This window comes from Temnothorax longispinosus, chromosome 5, assembly GCF_030848805.1.
Source record: "Temnothorax longispinosus isolate EJ_2023e chromosome 5, Tlon_JGU_v1, whole genome shotgun sequence".
Classification (NCBI taxonomy): domain Eukaryota; kingdom Metazoa; phylum Arthropoda; class Insecta; order Hymenoptera; family Formicidae; genus Temnothorax; species Temnothorax longispinosus.
In genome coordinates, this window is record NC_092362.1 from 6,110,979 (window position 1) to 6,131,641 (window position 20,663).

The following is a 20,663-nucleotide window of genomic DNA, read 5'->3' on the forward strand; positions in this document are numbered from 1 at the left end:
AAATATCGCTTGGTAAAACTTGGCATTTTTTAAATTAAATTTTTTTTCTGATTAAACAGGGTAACACCGAAGATGAGGAAGAAGGAGAATACAGTTCCGAATGTGATAATGATGTATCGTCTTCCCGATTACCTTGGTCAGAATGTCCGACCTCGACCGCGACTGCAACGACGACGGCGGCGAATCGACCGCTCAATCCCGAGTGCCAGGAATTTCAGTTGCGGCCGGACCTGCAATCGCGAATCCCCTTTGGTCCTGTTTCGACATCCATCGTCACCACCGTGGCCGAAGAAGTCACGTCGTCGTCTGTCACTGACGCACGGGATGTATCATCCTACGTCGAAACGGAATCCGCCAGTCGCGAGACCGAGACGTGTGATTCGTCAACTGCTCAAAGTCTAACGAACCAGGAAGAAATGGCAATCTGCAACTCGGAGCAAATCGTGAGGAAGACGTCTTTAGAGAACATTCAATTAGTCGCAGTTGGACATACGCCAAGAAGCAGAAATACAGAAATTAACGGTCAAGCGAATCATCTAGTCGTGAATGTGGAAGCGATAATGACGAACGAGACTACAGAGATAAGGAGCAGTGCTCCGACTGATGTAGCGCCCTCCAGAACTGATACTATGGAGAATGATGGCGATTCGACTAGTGCCAATGTGAAACATGAGCTATTCGAAAATAATAGCAGCGACGTTAATACAGATATATTGAGTAATCGCGTTAGACATCATCAAGAAAGTTTAACGAACGGCGATACGAATTACGAACATCTTGCTGACTTGACAGAGAGGGCATCGAAGTCGAGATCGGTAAGTCCTCAAAACAATGGCTCCAATTTAACAACGATAAATATCAACGAAAAAGACGAAATTCAACGATTGCGACACTGCAACAATTCGTCCGTTACACGAGCAACATCACTTGGATTGCCCAGGAAATATAAGAAAGGTCTGAAATTCGTGAGAGAGAGTACGCCCGGACCGGACTTAGATGACTCCGCGCACCTGGATGTAGAGAATAAGATGCTCATACAACAGGTCGAAGCCGTTGAACTGTCGGACGCAGACTGCAAATGCAGTATTGTGAACGATAAGCTGGGCGAGACGGAACAGAAAGTGGCGAACAAGGAAGACGCATCGGAGGTATGTAACGAGGACACGATTAAAGCGACAAGCCGAGTCACAGTCGAAGGTTCGAACGAGGATTCCGGGTTTGAGAGCCAGACTCGGGTGTCGGAGAAGTATCCCGTTACGGCTGCGGTAAAGGAGTGGCTGCGTCGAGCGAACTCGCCCGATCTGTTCGTAACATCAGCGTCAACCTCGGAGAGCGAGACAGACGAGGACGATGACGAAGAAATGGATGTAAAGCCGCCAAAAAACTTGCAAGGCAACCCCATGCCTGCACTATCTGCTAATAGCGGCGTCGACAACGTTACGTTGTCGCGCACGGCTAGCTGCGGCGAATTCGCAAAGACCAACAACAACAACATCAACGCCAGGAACGATGAGATGGAAACTGATTCGGCATCGATCGGCAGAAGAAAGAGGGACGCGAAAGTCGTGAAAAGAAAAACAAAGGCAAAGAGAAACGACAAACGGAACAAGAACGTTGATGAGAAGACGCAGAGCCAGTTGGTTTCTTCGTTGGTTTCGTTGGACTTTGTCACTGGCGTGAGATCAAGAGACAAGCCGAAGAATAATGTTGGTGACGTTTGCGAATTTACTCAGGAGGATAGCGTTGCGGGTATGAGGGTTGCTTTAAGTTCTCGGATAAACTCGAAGAGAGTTAACGCAAAACGAATGAAGACATTGAGAAAAATCAGTAAAAATCCCGTTGAGAATATCGACATCAAGATGAGACGTATAGATAATTTAAACGTCGAGGAGGGCAAAGAGACAAGCGAGGGCAGTATGGTGAGCGTACGGACGTTCGAGAAGGGGGAGATTATCATCTCGGAAGACGGTAGGTTGTTACCGACCTCCTCGTACGAACCTGTTCCGTTTAACGATCATGATAATCCCGTCGCGAAGACCGCTGCTTATATCGACGTGATTAACAAAAACGTGGAGATACGCGAGAAGACCAGCAGCGAGAACGACGAGAACGATAGCGTAATGATAGCGTCCTCGGTCAGCATAGAGGAGCCCGACGTGTTGGAGTGTTGGGAAGCGGAAACTGTGGAACCTGTGATAACCCCGAGGAGGATGCTGCAAACCCCGGGGGTTTTATGCGAGGGCGAGGCGGCGGAGGACGATAACATCGAGATCGAACGAGCTAACGTGGAACATGTGCAGAGGTATTACAGATTGGCGCGGGATACCGTCAATACGGAGGAGGAGTCGAGCGAGTTCAGCACGTCGGTAATCTCGACGAAGTCGAGAACAGTGCCAAATGATCCGGAGGACAAAACAATCGGGTATTTCCGCGGCGAGGAAATCCCGATCTTTATACCGGACAAAAATCAGGACATTACCATAGGGAACGAGAAGATACCCATCGACGAGGCGTTCGAGGCGTACGAGAGCTGTTACACCGGGAAATCGCCATTCTTATCGTTCGATACGAAGATGTTCCGGCAACGGCCGTTGTACGGTCAGAACGGCGAGGGTCCGATACCGAGCAGAGCGGTGTGCTGCAACATACAATAATATCGTTCGTTACGACGATAGCTCACGCTTTAGTTGATTTGTGTCCAGGGATAGATCGAGAGTACCTTAGGTTGCATAATCGCGATTATAGGTCGATTGATAGACGTGGTTCGCGAAGTCATGTATCCCATATCATAACGCCCGCAACATACCTCAGAGGGATGTGTAAATAGAAGTCATTCGAGGCATTAGCAGAACGCAAAACGATAATAAATACCGATAGTACACATTAACGATAACGATAATAAAGAGAAAGAAAAGAATGAATCGAATAGCGACATATAAGACAGTGCTGGGTGAAGATGATAACGGGGGAAGCGAGGGGGGGAGAAAAAAAAACGCGAAACCTAATGTCACACAGCATCAATATGTAGACACCATTGTTCCTGCAAAGTTCTAGTTTCCTTAAGCATGAATACATATAAATCATTTCCAAGATGATCAGGCGTAGCTTTATGGACGTTTGTTCACATCAAAGTAACATTAAAGAATAAGTACGAATATATATCGTTACATTGTTGAAAAAAAATGCGCGTTGCATCAATTGTGTGCCTTATTCTGTGGCGGCCGTTTTTGTAACTATTTCAAAGCACTCTCCTTGATAATAGTCAATAGCGAGATATCAAGGTGCGATTAAGACTTGTTAAAATTGATGAGAGAAAGAGAGAATGAGAGAGAGAGAGAGAAAGAGAGAGAGAGAGAGAGAAGCGCGTGGGAGACCTTGTCCGCTTGATGATGATGATCCTTATCAGTGCATGCGCATATTCGTTTAGATTCCTTTTCACGAAATTATCGACCTCCATTCATCGGATGCGTCCGATCCGATTGTATGCCGATTATTCATAAAGACATTAAAGCGTTGCATCGTACACACACGAGTCATGTTATTGTACAATTATATTTTAGTTGAAGTTAACATGTATGGAATAAGTGTACTTGAATTTTGTTGTGTTTTTGCTTATAAAATATGAATAAAACGTTTCAATTTTTAAAGTCAACAGTGCCCCTAATATTTATATTCAAATGTGAGAGGAAGGAAGAAGAAAAAAATCAAGGCAAGAAAGGAGACGCCATTATTTTACTTTGTCCATCTTTTGCGATTATACATTTATCATTTTTCATTTCTTTTTAATAATTTCTTAAACAATTTCCGTATGAAATTGTTTGTATTTCATATGAAGACTTGAATTATAATTAAAAAGGTTTGACAGACATACAGATAATTTTAATTAATTAATTATTTTTACCATGTTAATCGACATAAATAAATTGAAATCGTTTTCGTATTTTGTATGAAGAATTTTGAAGTATTATTGAAAAGTTTTTTGCGAATCGAATTTTTGTGAGCTACATTTGCTTTGTGTCAAAAATAAGAAAAGAAAACAATATTGAAATACATATATAAATCTTTACTCCTGACTTTTATCGCGAGCTCTATACATATATATATTAATCTCGTAATTTTTTAGAAACGAGTAAAAAGATGATAACACGACTGCAACTTCGATTTACTGCAGGATTTTTAATTTGAGTATATATTATAGTTTCGGAGTATCGTCCATTTCTATTAGCGCAGATAACTTTAATCTCGGTTTAATTTACTTTTTATCTTTTCTTCTGGCTATAATCGTCAAGACAATATACGACCTTGATTAATCATGGTTAAAAAAGCAAGATTGCACGACGTTTCGACCGAATTTCGGTCCTTATCAAGTGCTATTAATTTAAGTTACACCGATCCGCATAACAAATTGCATCGTTGACGTGGTGTCCTGACAACGTCAAGACAAACGCAAAACTAAACAAAAGAGAAAATAATACATTTAACAATAGAAAAACTATACAAAATCGTTACAGTAGCACTTGATAAGGACCGGAATTCGGTCGAAACGTCGTGCAATCTTGTTTTAATTGGCCAGTTGGGTCGAAAATAAAACGACTTATATTAAAAAAGCGTCTTGACGAAAATACACGTTTGATATATTTTGAAATACAATAAAATTTATTAACTTGCTTTAAATAATTGCAGTAAAACAAAAAATGAAAAATAGACGAACCCATCATGGGTCGCATCTGACGACGTTAATTATCATTAGAGGGTTAAATCGAAGCTTAAGTACGCAAAAAGGGAGAATGAGAATAAAAGAAAAAAAATGACGCTGATTCACATGATTCGACGTTCTGTCATGCCGTTTGACGGCGAAAGATGAAAGAGGCGCGACAGATTTATCGTCTGACAAGACAGATTCAGCTATCGATCGTGATACGGGGTCGCGCCTATATACATACATATAATCTATTACGAGGTTAGGCGAAAATGGCGTTTCTCGATGTCAAAAACTTCATTTAAATCGGCGAAAGTATTAGCATAGCATGTTAGGCAAGGAGGTTGACGGAGGTATTCTAAGCGAGGGTGATGCCTCCCCACATTGCCTCCGCTCAGTCACGCTGCTATTGGTCAGAGCGCGGGAGCCTCTGACCCCTCTAAGCATACCCGCCAGCGCTCTGATTGGCCGTGGGAGGGGCATCTGCGCCGCGAACCGTTCCAATGGCGACGGGTAATAAGTGGGGGTAGGTGTGCCGCTGTTCGAATACCTCTGCAACCTCCTTGCTCAACATGCTTCCCGCGTAACAGGAGCAATTTCTGAGGAATTACAAACGACTGCAAACTCGTTTTGCCGCTGCGCGCTGTTCGAATACCTCCTGCAACTTCCTCGCTCAACATGCTTCCCGCGTAACAGGAGCGATTTCTGAGGAATTACAGACGACTGCAAATTCGAGATTCTCGCTTTCCTCATAACCCAAAACTATTTTTCTCACATTTTTATGATCTTTCAAGCGCCTCGGCGAATACATTATATGTATATATTTCTCGCTATTACTTAATAATAAATATTAAAATATTGTGTTATTAATAACATTTGTTTATTAAAAGACACAGTAGTATCTTATGCCAAGTTCACAGCGATATGTACATACATGTATGTATAATTTACGCGCACGCAAAATGTAGCAACATATTTTGTAAGATTAGCAATAAAACGATAACAAATTGACATCAACTGTAATATGAACATGTTTTCTTCAAACAACGAAGTATTCCTTAAATAGTTTAATAAAGGATCTGTTTTATTGATTAATAAACACAAATTAAATATTGCAAATTTACTATTTTTTATAAAACTTTTATGGACTAACTTTGTTCAAATCTATCTCATCGGTATATTAAAAATTGCATTTTTGTTTCATTTGAAAAATATAATAACATCCTATTAGTAATTATTGTCAAATTTAGACAAAATACATAAAAAATATTAACATTACAATGTTAGTGCCAATAAATGGTATACTGCTCAAAGATTTAAAAATAATACGTTTCGAAATATTAGTGAATAAAGTAAACCAGCGAAAAAAAACCAAGTGTTCTAAATCAGCGTACGGAATTAAATAATTGTTACAAAGTGCCGTAATGTTTACATTGATATGCTTTTTAAGTAAAAGGATGCTTTTTTGATTAAAATTAGACAAATAAGATTTTTAGAATGCTGTTGCATAATGCTAGCGAACCAGAAAGAGGTAACGACGAATGCTGTCGGGCGGTAGTTGGAAAAGGAAAAAACTCTGAAATGCGGACGAACTTTTTATCGTCTAATCTTGTTCGAAATAGCATAATTCGCATTAATTAAAGGGTACATAGCGATGTTAAAATAAACGTATTTCTCGAACTTCGTCTAGTATCGTTTGTCGCATTTCGGAACTTCTATCTTCCCGTCGAGCACTGCCCGACGGCATTCGGCGCTATTACCTGCTCTTTCTCGTGTACTAGCATTATGCAACAACATTCTAAAACCTTTTATCGTTTAATCTTGTTCGTGAGAGCATGCTTCGCATTAAAGGATACATAGCAGTGATAAAATAAACGTATTTTTCGAGATTTCTTTAGTGACGTTTGTCACTTTTTCGACGCTCTAGCTTTCTCGCCGAGCGAACTATATGTATATATATATATATATATATATATATATATATATATATATATATATATATATATATATATACACACACACACACACACACACACACACACACACACACACACACACACACACATATTCGTATATAATATGCATATGCTATATATGACTTACCGTACGTAGAGAATCTATGGATATAACAAATCCATTTTTCCTGCTGTTAATACATAAGGTTCTTGCGTTTTCATTATCATAAAAATTAAGATTTTTCTTGTTCGAGATTAAGTTTGATACCATGGCATGCTACGTTTATTCTGCAAATAAATTACAATGACTTGTATTTAAGATCATTCTCGAAGCAATGTATTATAGAATTTATTTTTAGTTAAGTATATAGATTAGAATTGTTCCTCTTTTATTTAGTTTGAAAATAAGCAAGAATAGATTGACTCATTTTATTAGAATACTTAAGTATTTAATACAAAAATTTTTGTAAACTCATCGATTCGCTATATTTACAAAATGTATTATCTGCTCTAAATTTTTTCTTCATTTTATGAATATTTTAGATATATACTCCACGAGATCACATTAAAGATTTTCTTATAATACCAAAATGTTTGTACGTACAAACTGGTGTGAATATATGTGCTATGGTCAATTAGACGAAAAATAGATGTACTAACAATGCACATGAAAATGTTATTTGTCTTAAAAACTCTTCAGGGTTATCCATATTTGTGACTGCCTTAAAAACATTTAACATTGTAATTACAAAGGAATAAGTAATATTTTAATTTTAAATCTACGCATCCATTTTTAATTAATATTACTAAATTGTTCATTAAAATACTTTTATTTTTTACTAATCTTTAAATTACATAGATGTTGAAGCAATTAATCAGTTTTTTCATATTAATAATTACATTCAACGTACGCTATCGAACGAAATAGAAAATAGAACATTATCATATATTATTATAATTAAGATGAATGAAGCTAACATACCGTAACACCTGTTATACTAATAATAAGCATATTGAAACCCGCTAAGGAACATTTGGCTGAACACTGCTTCAATGAGATTAACAAATCTTCATGCACAAATTAAAAACATAATACTTTTTTAGATAGAATATATCTTGTAGGAATACATGTACAATTATAATATGTATACGTGTTATAAATACATATGGATATGTGTAACAGTAAAATTGAGTACACACAATATAGCTATAATATAAGCTATATCCTGTATTACAGTACCTTAGAGCTCTCTTGTGTGTATAAGCTGCTTTTATTTTCGGAAGCTACGAATCTCGTCGCTCGTGCTCGGCGAGAAGGTAGACGGTCCGAAATGTGACAAGACATCTAAACAAATCTCGATAAATACATTCATCTTATCATTGCTAACATATGTGTCCTTTAATGTGAGGCATGCTCTCTCGAACAAGATTGAACTATAAAGAGTTATAAAATGCCTTTGCATAATACTAGCCAACAAAAAAAAGGAAACTACGAGTCTCGTTGCTCGTGCTCGGCAGAAAGACGGTCCGAAATGTGACAAACGACTAAACAAATCTCGATAAATACATTCATCTTATCATTGTTATGTGTCCTTTAATGTGAGGCATGCTCTCTCGAACAAGATTGAACGATAAAGAGTTGTAAAATGCCTTTGCATAATGCTAGCCAACGAAGAAAAGGAAACTATACGAATGCCGTCGCTCGCGCTTTGCGCGAAGATAGACGATCCGAAGTGTGACAAACGACACTTAAACAAATCTCGAGAAATACATTCATCTTATCATTGCTATGTATCCTTTAATGCAAAGTATGCTCTCTCGAATATGATTAAATGATAAAAGGTTTTAGAATGTTGTTGCATAATGCTAACCAACGAGAAGAAGGAGCTACGCGCATGCTGTTGCTGTTCGCTCGGCGAGAAAATCGGGAGCGTCGAAATGTGACAAACAACACTAAACAAGTCTCGAAAAATACATTCATCTCATCATTGTTATGTATCCTTTAACGTGAAATATGCTCTCTCGAACAACATTAAACAATAAAAAGTTTTAGAATATCGTTGCATAATGCTAGGTAACGAGAAAAAGGTAGGGTCGAGTGCCGTCGGGCGGCGCTCGGGAAGACAAAAGGTCCGAGATATGTACGATGAATGACACGAGAGGAATCTCGAGAAATACGTTAATTTTATCATTGTTATCTGTCCTTTAATGTGAGGCATGCTTTATCGAACAAGGTTAAATGATAAAAGGTTCTAGAATATTGTTTCATAATTCTAGCCAACGCGGCAATGAGAGAAAAGAGCGACGAATGCCGTCGCCCGATACTAAACAAGTTTCAAGAAATATACGTTTACACAACGCTTATTGTTTCACGAACTTTTTAATCTTTATTAAATAATTAGAAATTTTTTAGCAAAGTAATGTAAGTTAATATCTGCTGTTTTGCGAAAAACACGTATATTACGGGTCTTCTCAATTCGCTATGGTGTCCATGTTTAACGTGAAAAATGAATTGGAGCGTTATTGCGTGCCACATACGCGTCAATTATTTGTAATTTAAACGAATATAATTAATAAATATAATAATAATAATAATAATAACAAAAGTTTCATATTTTTATGTTAGGTTAAAATTAAACAATAGAAGAATTTATTCACGTATCGTAGAGATGCACAACAGATCATAAAAATAGTTGAAAGTATGTATTAGGATAAGAGATTAAGCGAAAGGCGAAATGGCGGAGATTCTTGGTGTCGAAAACACCGTTTAAATCGGCAAAGGTATCAGCATAGCATGTTAGGCAAGGAAGTTGACGGAGGTATTCTAAACGAGGGTGTTGCCTCCCCACATTGCCTCCGCTTAGTCACGCTGCTATTGGCCAGAGCGCGAGAGCCTACTGCCCCTTCTATGCATACCTGCTAGCGCTCTGATTGGCCGTAGGCTGGGCATCCGCGCCGTGGCCGCCGCGCGCCGCCGTTCCGACGGTGACGGGTAATAAGTGGGGGTAGGCGTGCCGCTGCTCGAATATCTACTGCACCCTCCTTGCTCATCATGTTTCCCGCGTAACAGGAGCGATTTCTGAGGAATTAAAAACGACTCTAAACTCGAGATTCTCGCTTTTCTTATAACGTAAAATTTTTTCCATAATTTTTTCGATCTTTCAAGCGTATTAACGAATACACAATATGTTTCTCGCTACTACTTAATAGTAATTTAATATTATATTAATATAAATTGTTTATTAAATTAGTAATGTAATAATTTATTAATTACATTTGCTTAACAAGAGACACGGTAGTGTTATGTTCCAAGTTTATGTATACATAGAGATATGAATGTATAATTCACGCGCACGCAACATGTATAAGGACGAATATCGCAAAATTAGCAATAAAGACGAAAACAAATTGGAATTAACTGGTGGGGGAAGGGGGGTGAGGGAGTAATGAATAATGTTCTCTTCGAACTATGAAATATACAACCTTCAAGTTTTTAGTAAACCGTTTGTTTTATTAATTAATAAACACAAATAAAAAATATTGCATCAGGTACTTAATGATAATCACTAATATCTCAGTAACGATTATCGTCCAGATCTTTGTCAAAATACATTACAAATTAATAATACATTGTTTGTTCCAATTAACAGTATGCTTCTTAATATAAGGCATGATCTCTTGAACAAGATTTAACGATAAAGAATTTTAAAACGCATATTGCTTTAATCAACAAATCAATAAATTCTTATATCGCAACAACCACCACAGATATAAACATCATTCAACAACGACATGAAATATTTTGTACCGCGCGCCGTTCCGATGGCGATGGGTAATAAGTGGGGGTAGGCGTGCTGCGCTGCTGGAATACCTCTACTGCACCCTCCTTGCATCATCATGCTTCCCGCGTAACAGGAGCGATTTCTGAGGAATTTTAGGGATAGACGGGGCGCGCGCTGGCGTTCGCGGACTCGGCGATCTAGGTCAAGGCCAATTTAGAAAGTAGATCAATAATGTACAGCTGTTCGTCGAAAGTAGGTCAAGCCGGTCAAGGCCATGTGTCGCTGGCTTGGCGCGAGAAAAAAAAGTCTCCCCTTTCGTTGATCGCAAATATCTGGGCAACCACCCAAGATATTGAGATGATTCAAAAAGGACTGTTTAGTTTATAATATCTTGATTTTGTTACCAACAATTACGCCCTTCTGTTTATTTAACATAATAAAGCACGCGCGCGGGCCGTAATAAAGATCGGGCGCCAAATGATTTCTAACTTTCATAAAACGCTTATATCTCGGCAACCGTAAATGATAGAAAGATAATTAAAGAAAGACTTTGTACTTTATACTTTGCCCTATTGGTATTACTCAATTATATTACTCGCAATTATATACTTTCGTTTATTAAAGCAATAAAGCGCGAGCTGGCCGTAAAGATCGGGCGCCAAATGATTTCTGACTTTCATAAAACCCTTATATCTCGGCAATCGTAAAAGACAGAAAAATGATTCAAAAAGCACTGTTTAGATCGTGCTCTCTACTCTATTAGAATTGCTCACTTTTATTATTGGCAATTATTTGTTTCCGTTTATTAAGACGAGAAAGCGCGCAAAATCTCAACGTTCGGGCGCCGAGCAGCGCCGAGCGATTTCTTATTTTCATTAAACGCTTATATCTCGGCAACCACCACAGATATAAACATCATTCAAAAACGACATAAAATATCGTAATTAGCGCTAATGTGATTGCAATATCATTAATAATACATCTCACATTAGGGAGGAAGCTGTGACAGCGTAAACGACGCTGCTTTGGAAGCAGATCACTCGCTACGTAAAATAAAACCAGCTTTAAAAATCAGCTGCTACTAAAAGCACCAAAATATTTACGACAGACGTTACCGTGCACGCCGGCATTCACGAACTCGGGGATCTAGGTCTATAATTTGGATCAGCGTACAGGTGAAATCAATGGGCACGATTTTTTACTTTTATTTAGATTAGAAATACTTTTGATAGTAAATATACAATTACAGAAAAAATACTTGTACATACTGAACATAAACAAATGTATCATCACCATAATACATCTGCACCAGTCAATTAGTCTTCATTGCTTTCTTCAAGTATAATTCGAAAAGTATAGCCAGATAGAAGAAGGCAGTTGAGAGTTGAGACGTACTAAAATAATACGAATACAATAATTTTAATTTAGACGTTTAAAATAATTATGTTATATGACAAAAGGGGGATTATAAACATTCTGTATATAGATAATAATATAATAAATAGCATATGCAAAGTAAATTAATTACAAAAAAAAAGAACTTTTTTCTTGTAAAAAACATATTAACATAGACATATATGAATTTTTATAAATAATTCTTGTGCGGGATAACAGGCACGATGTTATCTCCAGTATACGCATCTATATCAAGTAATACAGAAATAGTGCTACGGTAACATGCAAGGTACATACATTTACAGCTATAGGTTGTTGGGCACGCAATAGAGTGTGTAAAAAGTTCTTTTGAAAATCAACTTTCCCGTTATACCACATCGAATCATACGCTGCGTGTGCAACATTAGAGCTCTAGAATATTAATTTTTAAAAGTATCGAGCTTCTTTTATTACGATCTCTACATATAGATATATAAACGTAACTTACTGCACTTAGCAGATGGTCAGCTGGCCACGCACACAAATATACTTTTGCGAGAGATGAAATAAAGAAGATTAAGAACGTAGATTTTACTGACATTGGTTGTCGCTGTTAAAAGACAGGATTGTAACGGTAGATATGTGATATCTAATTATGCTTCGTCAAACGATATGTTCTGTTGAAATGTTCTTTAAATTAACATATTCGAATTATGGGACTATCGTAAATAAACTACCTTGCAGAAATAATAAGAAAACTGTATTACAAAAGTTTTACGTGCCAGATGCTTACGTTATATAGAAACAAAAAATTGAAAAATATCAGGTATGATATTTATATCTACTTTTCGTTAACTAAAATGAACCATTTTACTCACGCTAAGAAAAGTGCAACCAGTAAAAATAATAACTATCGTCCTATGATGGCTAACGACGCTAACATTACATATCGAATAGAAAGGGTAACCTTTCTTCCGTACCTAAAATGAAAGAGATACATTTCTATCAAAATCTTGCAGTTAACGTTGATGTAAGAATTAATTAAATGTCACTTATGCTCTTTTTAACAATAAATATTGTTTAATAAAAAAAAAATTTTTTTTATACTAGAATCAGTTATATTAACACATTTTATAAAACCGCATGCAAGAATGATTAATTACCAATATATCTTGGAATATTAATAGATAAATAGATAAAGATGGATTAATTAATTTTCTACTTAAACTTAAATTAGAACTTTTTATTGACTTAATATAAAATATTATTATAAATTGCAATTTCAACCATTTATATAATAGAATAGAAATTTTTTAATATTAAAAAAAATTTTTTAAGATAATATTGCTTTATATGTAACACTGATTACTCTCTTATACAGAGAAAATATATGAATAATAAAGCAAATACCTAATCTAAAAAATTTAAATAAATTGAACATGATGCATGATGCTTTAATTATTATTTACCATATATAGTAACTCTTGATGTTCTTCTATACATGCACGCAACTCGGTAAATTTCGTGACGGCTCGGAATCACAACAGAAGTGCGATAAAAATATTTGCGCATACCTGCGTGTAACTTTGATATACAGAGTAATATGTATGATGTAGATAAATTATAATCTTTAATAGTTTGATAGTCCACGAAAAATGGATATTCTATGTCGATGGGAAAAGGATGGGGTTCTACTACAGGTCTTGACGAAAATACACGTTTGATATATTTTGAAATACAATAAAATTTATTAACTTGCTTTAAATAATTTCAGTAAAACAAAAAATGAAAAATAGACGAAGCCATCATGGGTCGCATCTGACGACGTTAATTACCATTAGAGCGGGTTAAATCAAAGCTTACGCAAAAAGGAAGAACGAGAATAAAAGAAAAAAGAAAAAAAATGACGCTGATTGACACGATTCGACGTTCTGTCATGCCGTTCGACGGCGAAAGATGGAAGAGGCGCGACAGATTTATCGTCTGACAAGACAGATTCAGCTATCGATCGTGATACGGGTCGCGCCTATACATACATATAAAACATATATGGGCGCGACAGCGCGCGCAACTTTGCTCTAGGGCTCCACTCGGACGCTCCAGTATGATGCACAAGCAGAAACGATGTTGGACGGAACGCGGCGGGTCGTGCCTTTAATCCTCATCGTCTCGATCCTCCACCGTGCGTGCGGCGACAACGCGATCAGGGCGAGCGAGAAGCGTCACGGCGGCGCGAACGACTATCAGATGTGCCTCGAGAGCTTCGACATCCACAAGGACAAGATCATCCGGACCCAGGACTCCCGCGATATGGGCGCCAAGTACTTGAACGTGTTGGACGTCGACTCCAGACTGGATTGCCTGAAATATTGCTGCGAGACTGAACGCTGCGACGTGTTCATTTTCGAAGAGAAGGTAATAACATGCCTAATCGACAGGATTATTCTGAATGACCTTATAAAAAATTAAACAGGAAGGAGAGAGTGCCCTACTGAGTATCTTAAGATAGGCAACTTAGGGTCTGCGAAGCCAGCTTAAAGAGATATGGGCTTAAACATGTAAGAGCCTGGAGAGTAGGCAACTCATCATACACGTCCGCTGACTGGTTGTCAATCGTATCTCCGTCGTCCAGAGGAGACCATGTTGATATAACAAGCCCCATTTGACAAGAGACGCTGTCGAGGTTTGAAGTACACAGCATACAGATGGAGGACTACACCTTTGCAGAGCTAGCAGACATGCATCTTGTTTTTGGAGAAGTTTGTAGCGATGTTATTGCTGTTGAAGAGCTTTACAGGGAACGATCTTCCAACAGGCATCATCCGTCAAGACATAAATGTTGGCTCCACTCTCACATGGTTGTGCAAGTGGATATCTCCTTAAAGTGGTTTCGCAGACCGTAAACTGTTTATATCAAAATAGTCAGTAGGACTTTCTCCTTCCTGTTTAATTTTTGTAAGATTATTCAGAATCATCTTGTATAAATAATACAAGACAAAGTGTTACCACGTTACAGGATCAATGTTTCATCTCGATTGCTTCGTCTCTTACAGAAACCGAGCAGCTGTTACCTTTTCCAGTGTGGCCCGCTGCACGATTTCAAGTGCAAATTTACGAGGCACGCCAATTATACCAGTGCAGTGCGCACCAGTTATCCTATACAGAATGTACAAGTGGAAGAGGAAGTGAGGATATCTCAGCAGGAGCACGAGTTAAAATCTCTCAGGTATTTACCTATGATTCCTTATTTCCTTTATCGATTTCGCGACTAATTAAATGTTCTCGTGTCTCAGAAAAAGTAACGAGATCACGTCGGATTACGGATTCACGGAAACTCCTGTCAAATCTGTAGTCACGCAAATAGCAAAAGTGATACTAACTACGTCAGCACCGGTAAAACCAGGTATGATGTTATTCTAAACGTTAGGAGTGTCTGAGTGTTATAAATAATTGAAGAATTTACAGATCGATATTAATATAAATCTTTTGTCGTTAATAATAGCTTGCTCCAGAAATCAGTACGAGTGTCGTACATCCGGAGATTGCATAGCCATTTATAACGTTTGCGACGGTATCCCGCAATGTGCGGACGGCTCCGACGAAGCAGCAGATCTCGTATGTCCCACGGAGAAACCGACGGTTCCTCCAATAATACAGGCACCACGTCCGCCCGCCGATATCCTCCGGTATCAGCAAGTGATCGATCAGCGTAAGCCTCTTCCCCCGTTCTATCCCAGGCCGGAGATCAATCCTAAAGCTTGGGATATATCGAATCTGGCCCATCAAATGTCACAGCCGCAAAATATGATATATCCCGACCAACCGGTAGAGGTGCCGCAAATGCATACGAATTACGGATCATCGGGATACCATCCGCCTGAATGGAATTATCCGCCTCTATATGAGCCAAATAAGGATCCCTATGTCCCTGCTAATACTATTCGTGAACAACATATGAATCCTTATGAACGTATGTAAAATATAATTCTTTTGCCATACATAATCGTCATTGGATTGCATCATATGGAATGTGAATATGTTTCCAGAGCAACCACGTATATTTAATCACAAAGGTTCGAGCGTCATAGGAAACAATGAAGCGGATAGGTAATTCAAAATATTGTCCTTGTAATTATTACATTAAACTAACGAATAATTAGACTCTAATTTGTGTTTTGTAATATTATGTTAGGGGACCGTATATAGATTCCAAACATCCATATTCTCCACATTTTCCATCGTCAAACAAAGCAGTTTGGCAAGAAAATCCCGTGCAATTTTCACCATCTGTTGCACCGAACTCTCAACATAAGCAGGCCAATGATGTGGGAAATCTTGCAATAATTACGACGACGCCCGCTTGTGATGTAAGTACGTCTTGTGATGTAAGTACGTCTTTCGGCAATTAGAGTTATTACAGAATCTTGAAAAATTTGGTAAATAATAATTTCGTTAATAGACTTCGGAGGAACATAAAAATGAATTAACAAATGAGAATAAGGAACCTGTACAGAAGGAAGAAAAAGTCAATAAATATGTGACAACACATGTAAAGACAAGCAAACAAATCACTGAAAAACCAACTTTATCAGCAAGTGAGATTGTTGTTAAACATAATCATGTAAAAGAAGCGAAAGGTAAATGTAGTTATAAACTTGCTATAATATTAAAGAAGGAAAAAATGTATACTATTCTATTTTCGATAATCTTAGTATCTTAATATCTTTTATTTATAAGTAAATTATAGAAATTAATTTTTATTAATGTGCGTATAAGTGTGGATCCATGCAAATGATATGTTTTTTAGGCTGTGGTTCACTTGACGCTACAAATGCTTCGCAGCATTCTTCTTCTTCTTTCTTTCAAAGAAGAAAGAAGGAGAAGAAGAACGCTTTAGAGCATTCGTAGCGTCAAGTGGATCGCAGCCTTAATCATCCTTCTTAGTAATTTTTATACATTCTTAAAGTTTTAAATCTTTTTTTAACATCTACAATGCATTAATTTAATTTTTATTATAACACGGTTTCTTTCAGATCATAAAACTGTGATTGTAATCGAAGAGCGCGCAAAGGTACATGAGAGAACTGACGTTATTGCGGAACATCTTCAAATAATCGAAAATGACGTTTTAAAGCCCAAAGGTGCCGTAGTGTCGTTATCACTGGGACTTATCGCGACCGCGATCACGGCTGCTTTAATTGTTTGCCGATTGCGAGTAGTAAAACGGCGTGGACGATGCGGGCATGGACCTTTTGCGCACGATGCCGATTATTTAGTTAACGGAATGTATTTATAAGTAAATACGAATTGCTTATATAAATTTAGCCGCAATCTAGTCATTTTAATGTATTTATCATATTTTCGTATCAGGTTATATTTCCATGATTACGATCTCTTTAAACGAATTGTGTCATTCTCTAAAGCTGAAACTTTGTTAGCTATACTTATTCGCTTTACATAAAATTGCAAGTGTTTTTGTGATTATTGATAGCATTTTGATATAAAAATGCAATAAGCAAAAAATTTATGAATTATTGTTATATTATTACTGATTTTTCTCTATACACATTATATTTATTCTTATTATTTTAAATATCTTTTGCGATAAAACCTTGCAAAAGTGTTTTGAATTGTAATATAGTTAATTATGAACAAAATTTCAATTGATACATATGATAGAGTTAGATAAAGGTATGTATATACATTATTATTACATGAAAAATCTTTTATGCCTTATCTTACTCAGAAATATTCACTAGAAAATGAAACATTTATCTTAATATAAATATTATTTTATAAATTTATGCAATTTCAATAAAAAAAAATTAAAAAAAATAAAATAATAAAAAACTGATAAATGACCATTTTTTATTTATTAACAGAGTCCGAGATATTCTATAAGATATTCTCGTTTAAAAATAGTCTTCTAATATATCAAAAAACTTATTTAGTAACAATAGAACATTGTGATCATCTTACACCATAATACACAGCACACGCTTTCATTGTAAAATTAATCTCGTCGAGCATAATCAAGCAATAATCAAGAGGAATACTCCTCAATCATTTCTTTAATTATACAATATTTTGTTCAAGTATACAATTTTTCAAATTATGTATTGTCTATATGTGTATAACACATAGACAATGTGTATAACTAATATTAAAAAAGTTTCCTCTCTTTTATATTCAACTGTTTTCTTAGTTTTCTTGCTTATAACTCAATAATTAATTTGATAAAGGATGAATTACCACAAGTACTGATTCTGCTTCATCATGTACATAGGATAAATGACGTGTCAATAATGCATCATGAATAATCCATAACGAAAATCCAACATTCCCTCCATGTTCCTTCGACTTTGCACAATCTCTTTTAAAAGTTCATATTAAATTTCGATTCACCACTATGTACGGGTATTAGCTGCGGCGTTTTGTTGGGCTCGGATAAATTCTGGGTAATCGATATAGCCGTCGTTATTACTGTCGTCCATGCTAAGTATCGGATCTATCAATTGCACTAATTCCTCATCCTTGAACAATTTATCGCCGTGCGTACGAGAATCCGGGCTACCTTGTTCTACGGATACAATGGAAATACTTAGAAATTCAGTTGCGCAAGAAAAGATACAGTAAAAAGAGAGATTGCTGATGGATTTAGTTCGTACATACCATGCCAATGTATAAGCGACTTGATCAACTCACAACCGTCCAACTTATTGTTATTATCTGCATCATGCATCTTGAAATAGTGAAACTGCAGCTCCTGATCTGTCATCTTGCTGGTATCTATTGGAACGTCAGCGTGCTCGGCGATGTGTCTGGTAGAAAAAAAGAAATATACTGTCATTTGTATATTGGAAGGCTTTATAGCAACAAATTGTTGGTGCCTTATCTTTGCAATAAAGATAAAAATAATAATAATAATAATAATAATAAAATAAGATAAAAAAAATAATAAAAGAATAATAATAAAATAAATAAAAGATAAATAAAAAAATAAGATAAAAAAATAATAATAATAAAAGAAGCTAAATAATTAAATTTTTACGTAAACCCGTATCCAGATGATACCTACTCTTTCTCGTGAGCTATGTTGGCGGTATTAAGTAACTGAGGTTGCCCATGACCATGCCCATGTGGTTGTTGAATCTGAGGCTGACCAGGAATTTGTTGTTGCATGGGTACTTGCTGTTGCATGGGTACTTGCTGTTGCATAGGTACTTGCTGCTGTACAGGTACCTGCTGTTGCATGGGTACTTGCTGCATCGATGCTTGTTGAAGGGGAACCTGTTGCTGCGCTGGTACTTGATACTTAGGCAGAGTTTTATTATGCCAGACATTAATTAAATCGGAACTCGTTCTTAACTTAAACATATACTAAAGAAAAAAAAGCCAACAGCGAAGATAAGATGTAGCGGTATTGAAGATAATTGGGTGACTGAGATGTAATCAAGCAAATTTACCTGTTGCTGCGGCACGTGCTGCGCATGTTGCGGCATTTGTTGCTGAAACAGACAAGTAGGCAATTATAAAATAACGTACATCGGAGTATCGTTAACGACAGCTGTTTATAAACAATGTTGAATACTTCAACGCGAGGATTTAGGCCAGTATAATTCTGCTATACATTTAGATGTCAAAAACCTGACAATAACAAACTTGACGCTTACTCGCCGGTAAATAAAACGTGACCGAACGATTTTTCTTAGAGTACCCACAACGTCGGAAATCAAACTTGACGGAATTATACCGGCTTCGCTTCGAATTGACTTCCACGTCATACGCCGGGAAGCGACCACGTTGAACCATATGTTGAGCAACGTCGTTGGGAAAAGCGCGAGTTACCTGCTGATAATGCTGAGGCGGTACGCCGGGCGGAACTCGTTGCGCCTGGACGAGGATGTATTTGCATCCGAACGACCCGATTATCAGCACGCACAGCGTCCAATGCATCTTCGTTACGCTGTATCGAGAGAAAAAAGGAAACAACGTACGTTAGTCGTGGGCTCCAGGACATGTCGGCAAACGCTCTCGCGCTCGACCACGTTGCCACGCTCGGCGAGATCGTGAAAAGGTACCTCTCGTTTACGCTAGGAAATGTCCAGGTAGCTTGTCATCTGCGTGAACGTTTCGTTCATCGACCGCCACGAGGTTACGAGCGAGCCGCCGTTCGCGAGTCACGTCTCAGGAAAACCGTACGATGTGCCGAAACCGCCGAAACCACGCCGACTGACAGTGACGTGGACCGTCCACTGGCGGGCCCGCTTCGCGGCCTCTTACAATTTTGAGGTGCTTCGCCGCGCCGGCGGATGGCGCCACCCTGCCTAATCGGGCCGCACGACCGCTTCCTCCTGTAACTAAACTAGACGAAAAACACGATTTTATTTCAGCAAAACAGCAGCATATGGCAAATTATCTTACAAATATTTGCAAAATTAAATTTGGAAAGAAATTGTAAAATAATTGAATATATAGTTCAGTTTTTATTACGTTACTCGTGTATTATGTAGCATATATTCTGGGTTTGCCAGGTTGCCCTTAGATGGCATTTTTTCTCGTATGTAAAATATGATGACGGTGGTATATATGTATATGTATTTATGTAACTGTTATGTACTGTTATACATCAGTGTTTGCTGATTCATGCATTATAGGTTTTTCCCCAAAATTATGCTCTGATATAAAATCGTCATTCCAATTTTCTCTAAACCAAAATTTACAATCTTATTCATGCTGCTCTTATTGCTCCGTCTTGACAATTATGGTCTCATCTCATAGTTACATCATATGTTTTAAAGAAAAGATTGCAATTGTCACACAATGGCTTAATCTCGCTACAATGCTATTGCT

The 20,663-nt window shown here is 37.4% G+C and overlaps 3 protein-coding genes and 1 pseudogene across 6 annotated transcripts in view; 2 read left to right on the forward strand and 2 right to left on the reverse strand.

Moving 5' to 3' along the window:
* LOC139813761 (uncharacterized) overlaps positions 1 to 3,652 on the forward strand; it is a 28,861-nt gene extending 25,209 nt beyond the window's left edge. For both annotated transcript variants that reach the window (XM_071779455.1, XM_071779454.1), the window contains one exon: positions 60 to 3,652. In XM_071779455.1, coding sequence (XP_071635556.1) covers positions 60 to 2,654 — 2,595 coding nt within the window. In that variant the 3' untranslated portion in view covers positions 2,655 to 3,652. The remainder of the gene's footprint in view (positions 1 to 59) is intronic.
* An 8,100-nt stretch (positions 3,653 to 11,752) lies between these two features.
* Positions 11,753 to 13,580, reverse strand: LOC139812847 (uncharacterized; annotated as a pseudogene).
* A 302-nt stretch (positions 13,581 to 13,882) lies between these two features.
* On the forward strand, positions 13,883 to 17,335 carry LOC139812924 (uncharacterized). Of its 2 annotated transcripts, none has more exons than XM_071778109.1 (8): positions 13,883 to 14,225; positions 14,864 to 15,036; positions 15,104 to 15,213; positions 15,313 to 15,780; positions 15,857 to 15,917; positions 16,003 to 16,195; positions 16,270 to 16,447; positions 16,844 to 17,335. In XM_071778109.1, exons 1-8 carry the CDS (start codon positions 13,935 to 13,937, stop codon positions 17,104 to 17,106), a joined length of 1,737 nt encoding a protein of 578 aa, XP_071634210.1. In that variant the 5' UTR covers positions 13,883 to 13,934; the 3' UTR covers positions 17,107 to 17,335. The 2 variants fall into 2 exon arrangements, with proteins under 2 accessions (XP_071634210.1, XP_071634211.1); XM_071778110.1 differs by having other exon boundaries at positions 16,003 to 16,177.
* Positions 17,336 to 17,664: 329 nt separating this feature from the next.
* On the reverse strand, positions 17,665 to 20,073 carry LOC139812925 (uncharacterized). 2 transcript variants are annotated; one of them, XM_071778112.1, is made up of 6 exons: positions 19,892 to 20,073; positions 19,659 to 19,776; positions 19,277 to 19,318; positions 18,889 to 19,190; positions 18,483 to 18,631; positions 17,665 to 18,390 (listed from the first exon to the last, which is right to left on the reverse strand). In XM_071778112.1, the coding sequence occupies exons 2-6, from the start codon at positions 19,764 to 19,766 to the stop codon at positions 18,218 to 18,220; spliced, it is 774 nt and encodes a 257-aa protein (XP_071634213.1). In that variant the 5' UTR covers positions 19,767 to 19,776; positions 19,892 to 20,073; the 3' UTR covers positions 17,665 to 18,217. The 2 variants fall into 2 exon arrangements, with proteins under 2 accessions (XP_071634213.1, XP_071634214.1); XM_071778113.1 differs by having other exon boundaries at positions 18,889 to 19,124; positions 19,892 to 20,069.
* Between the last annotated feature and the right edge of the window lie 590 nt (positions 20,074 to 20,663).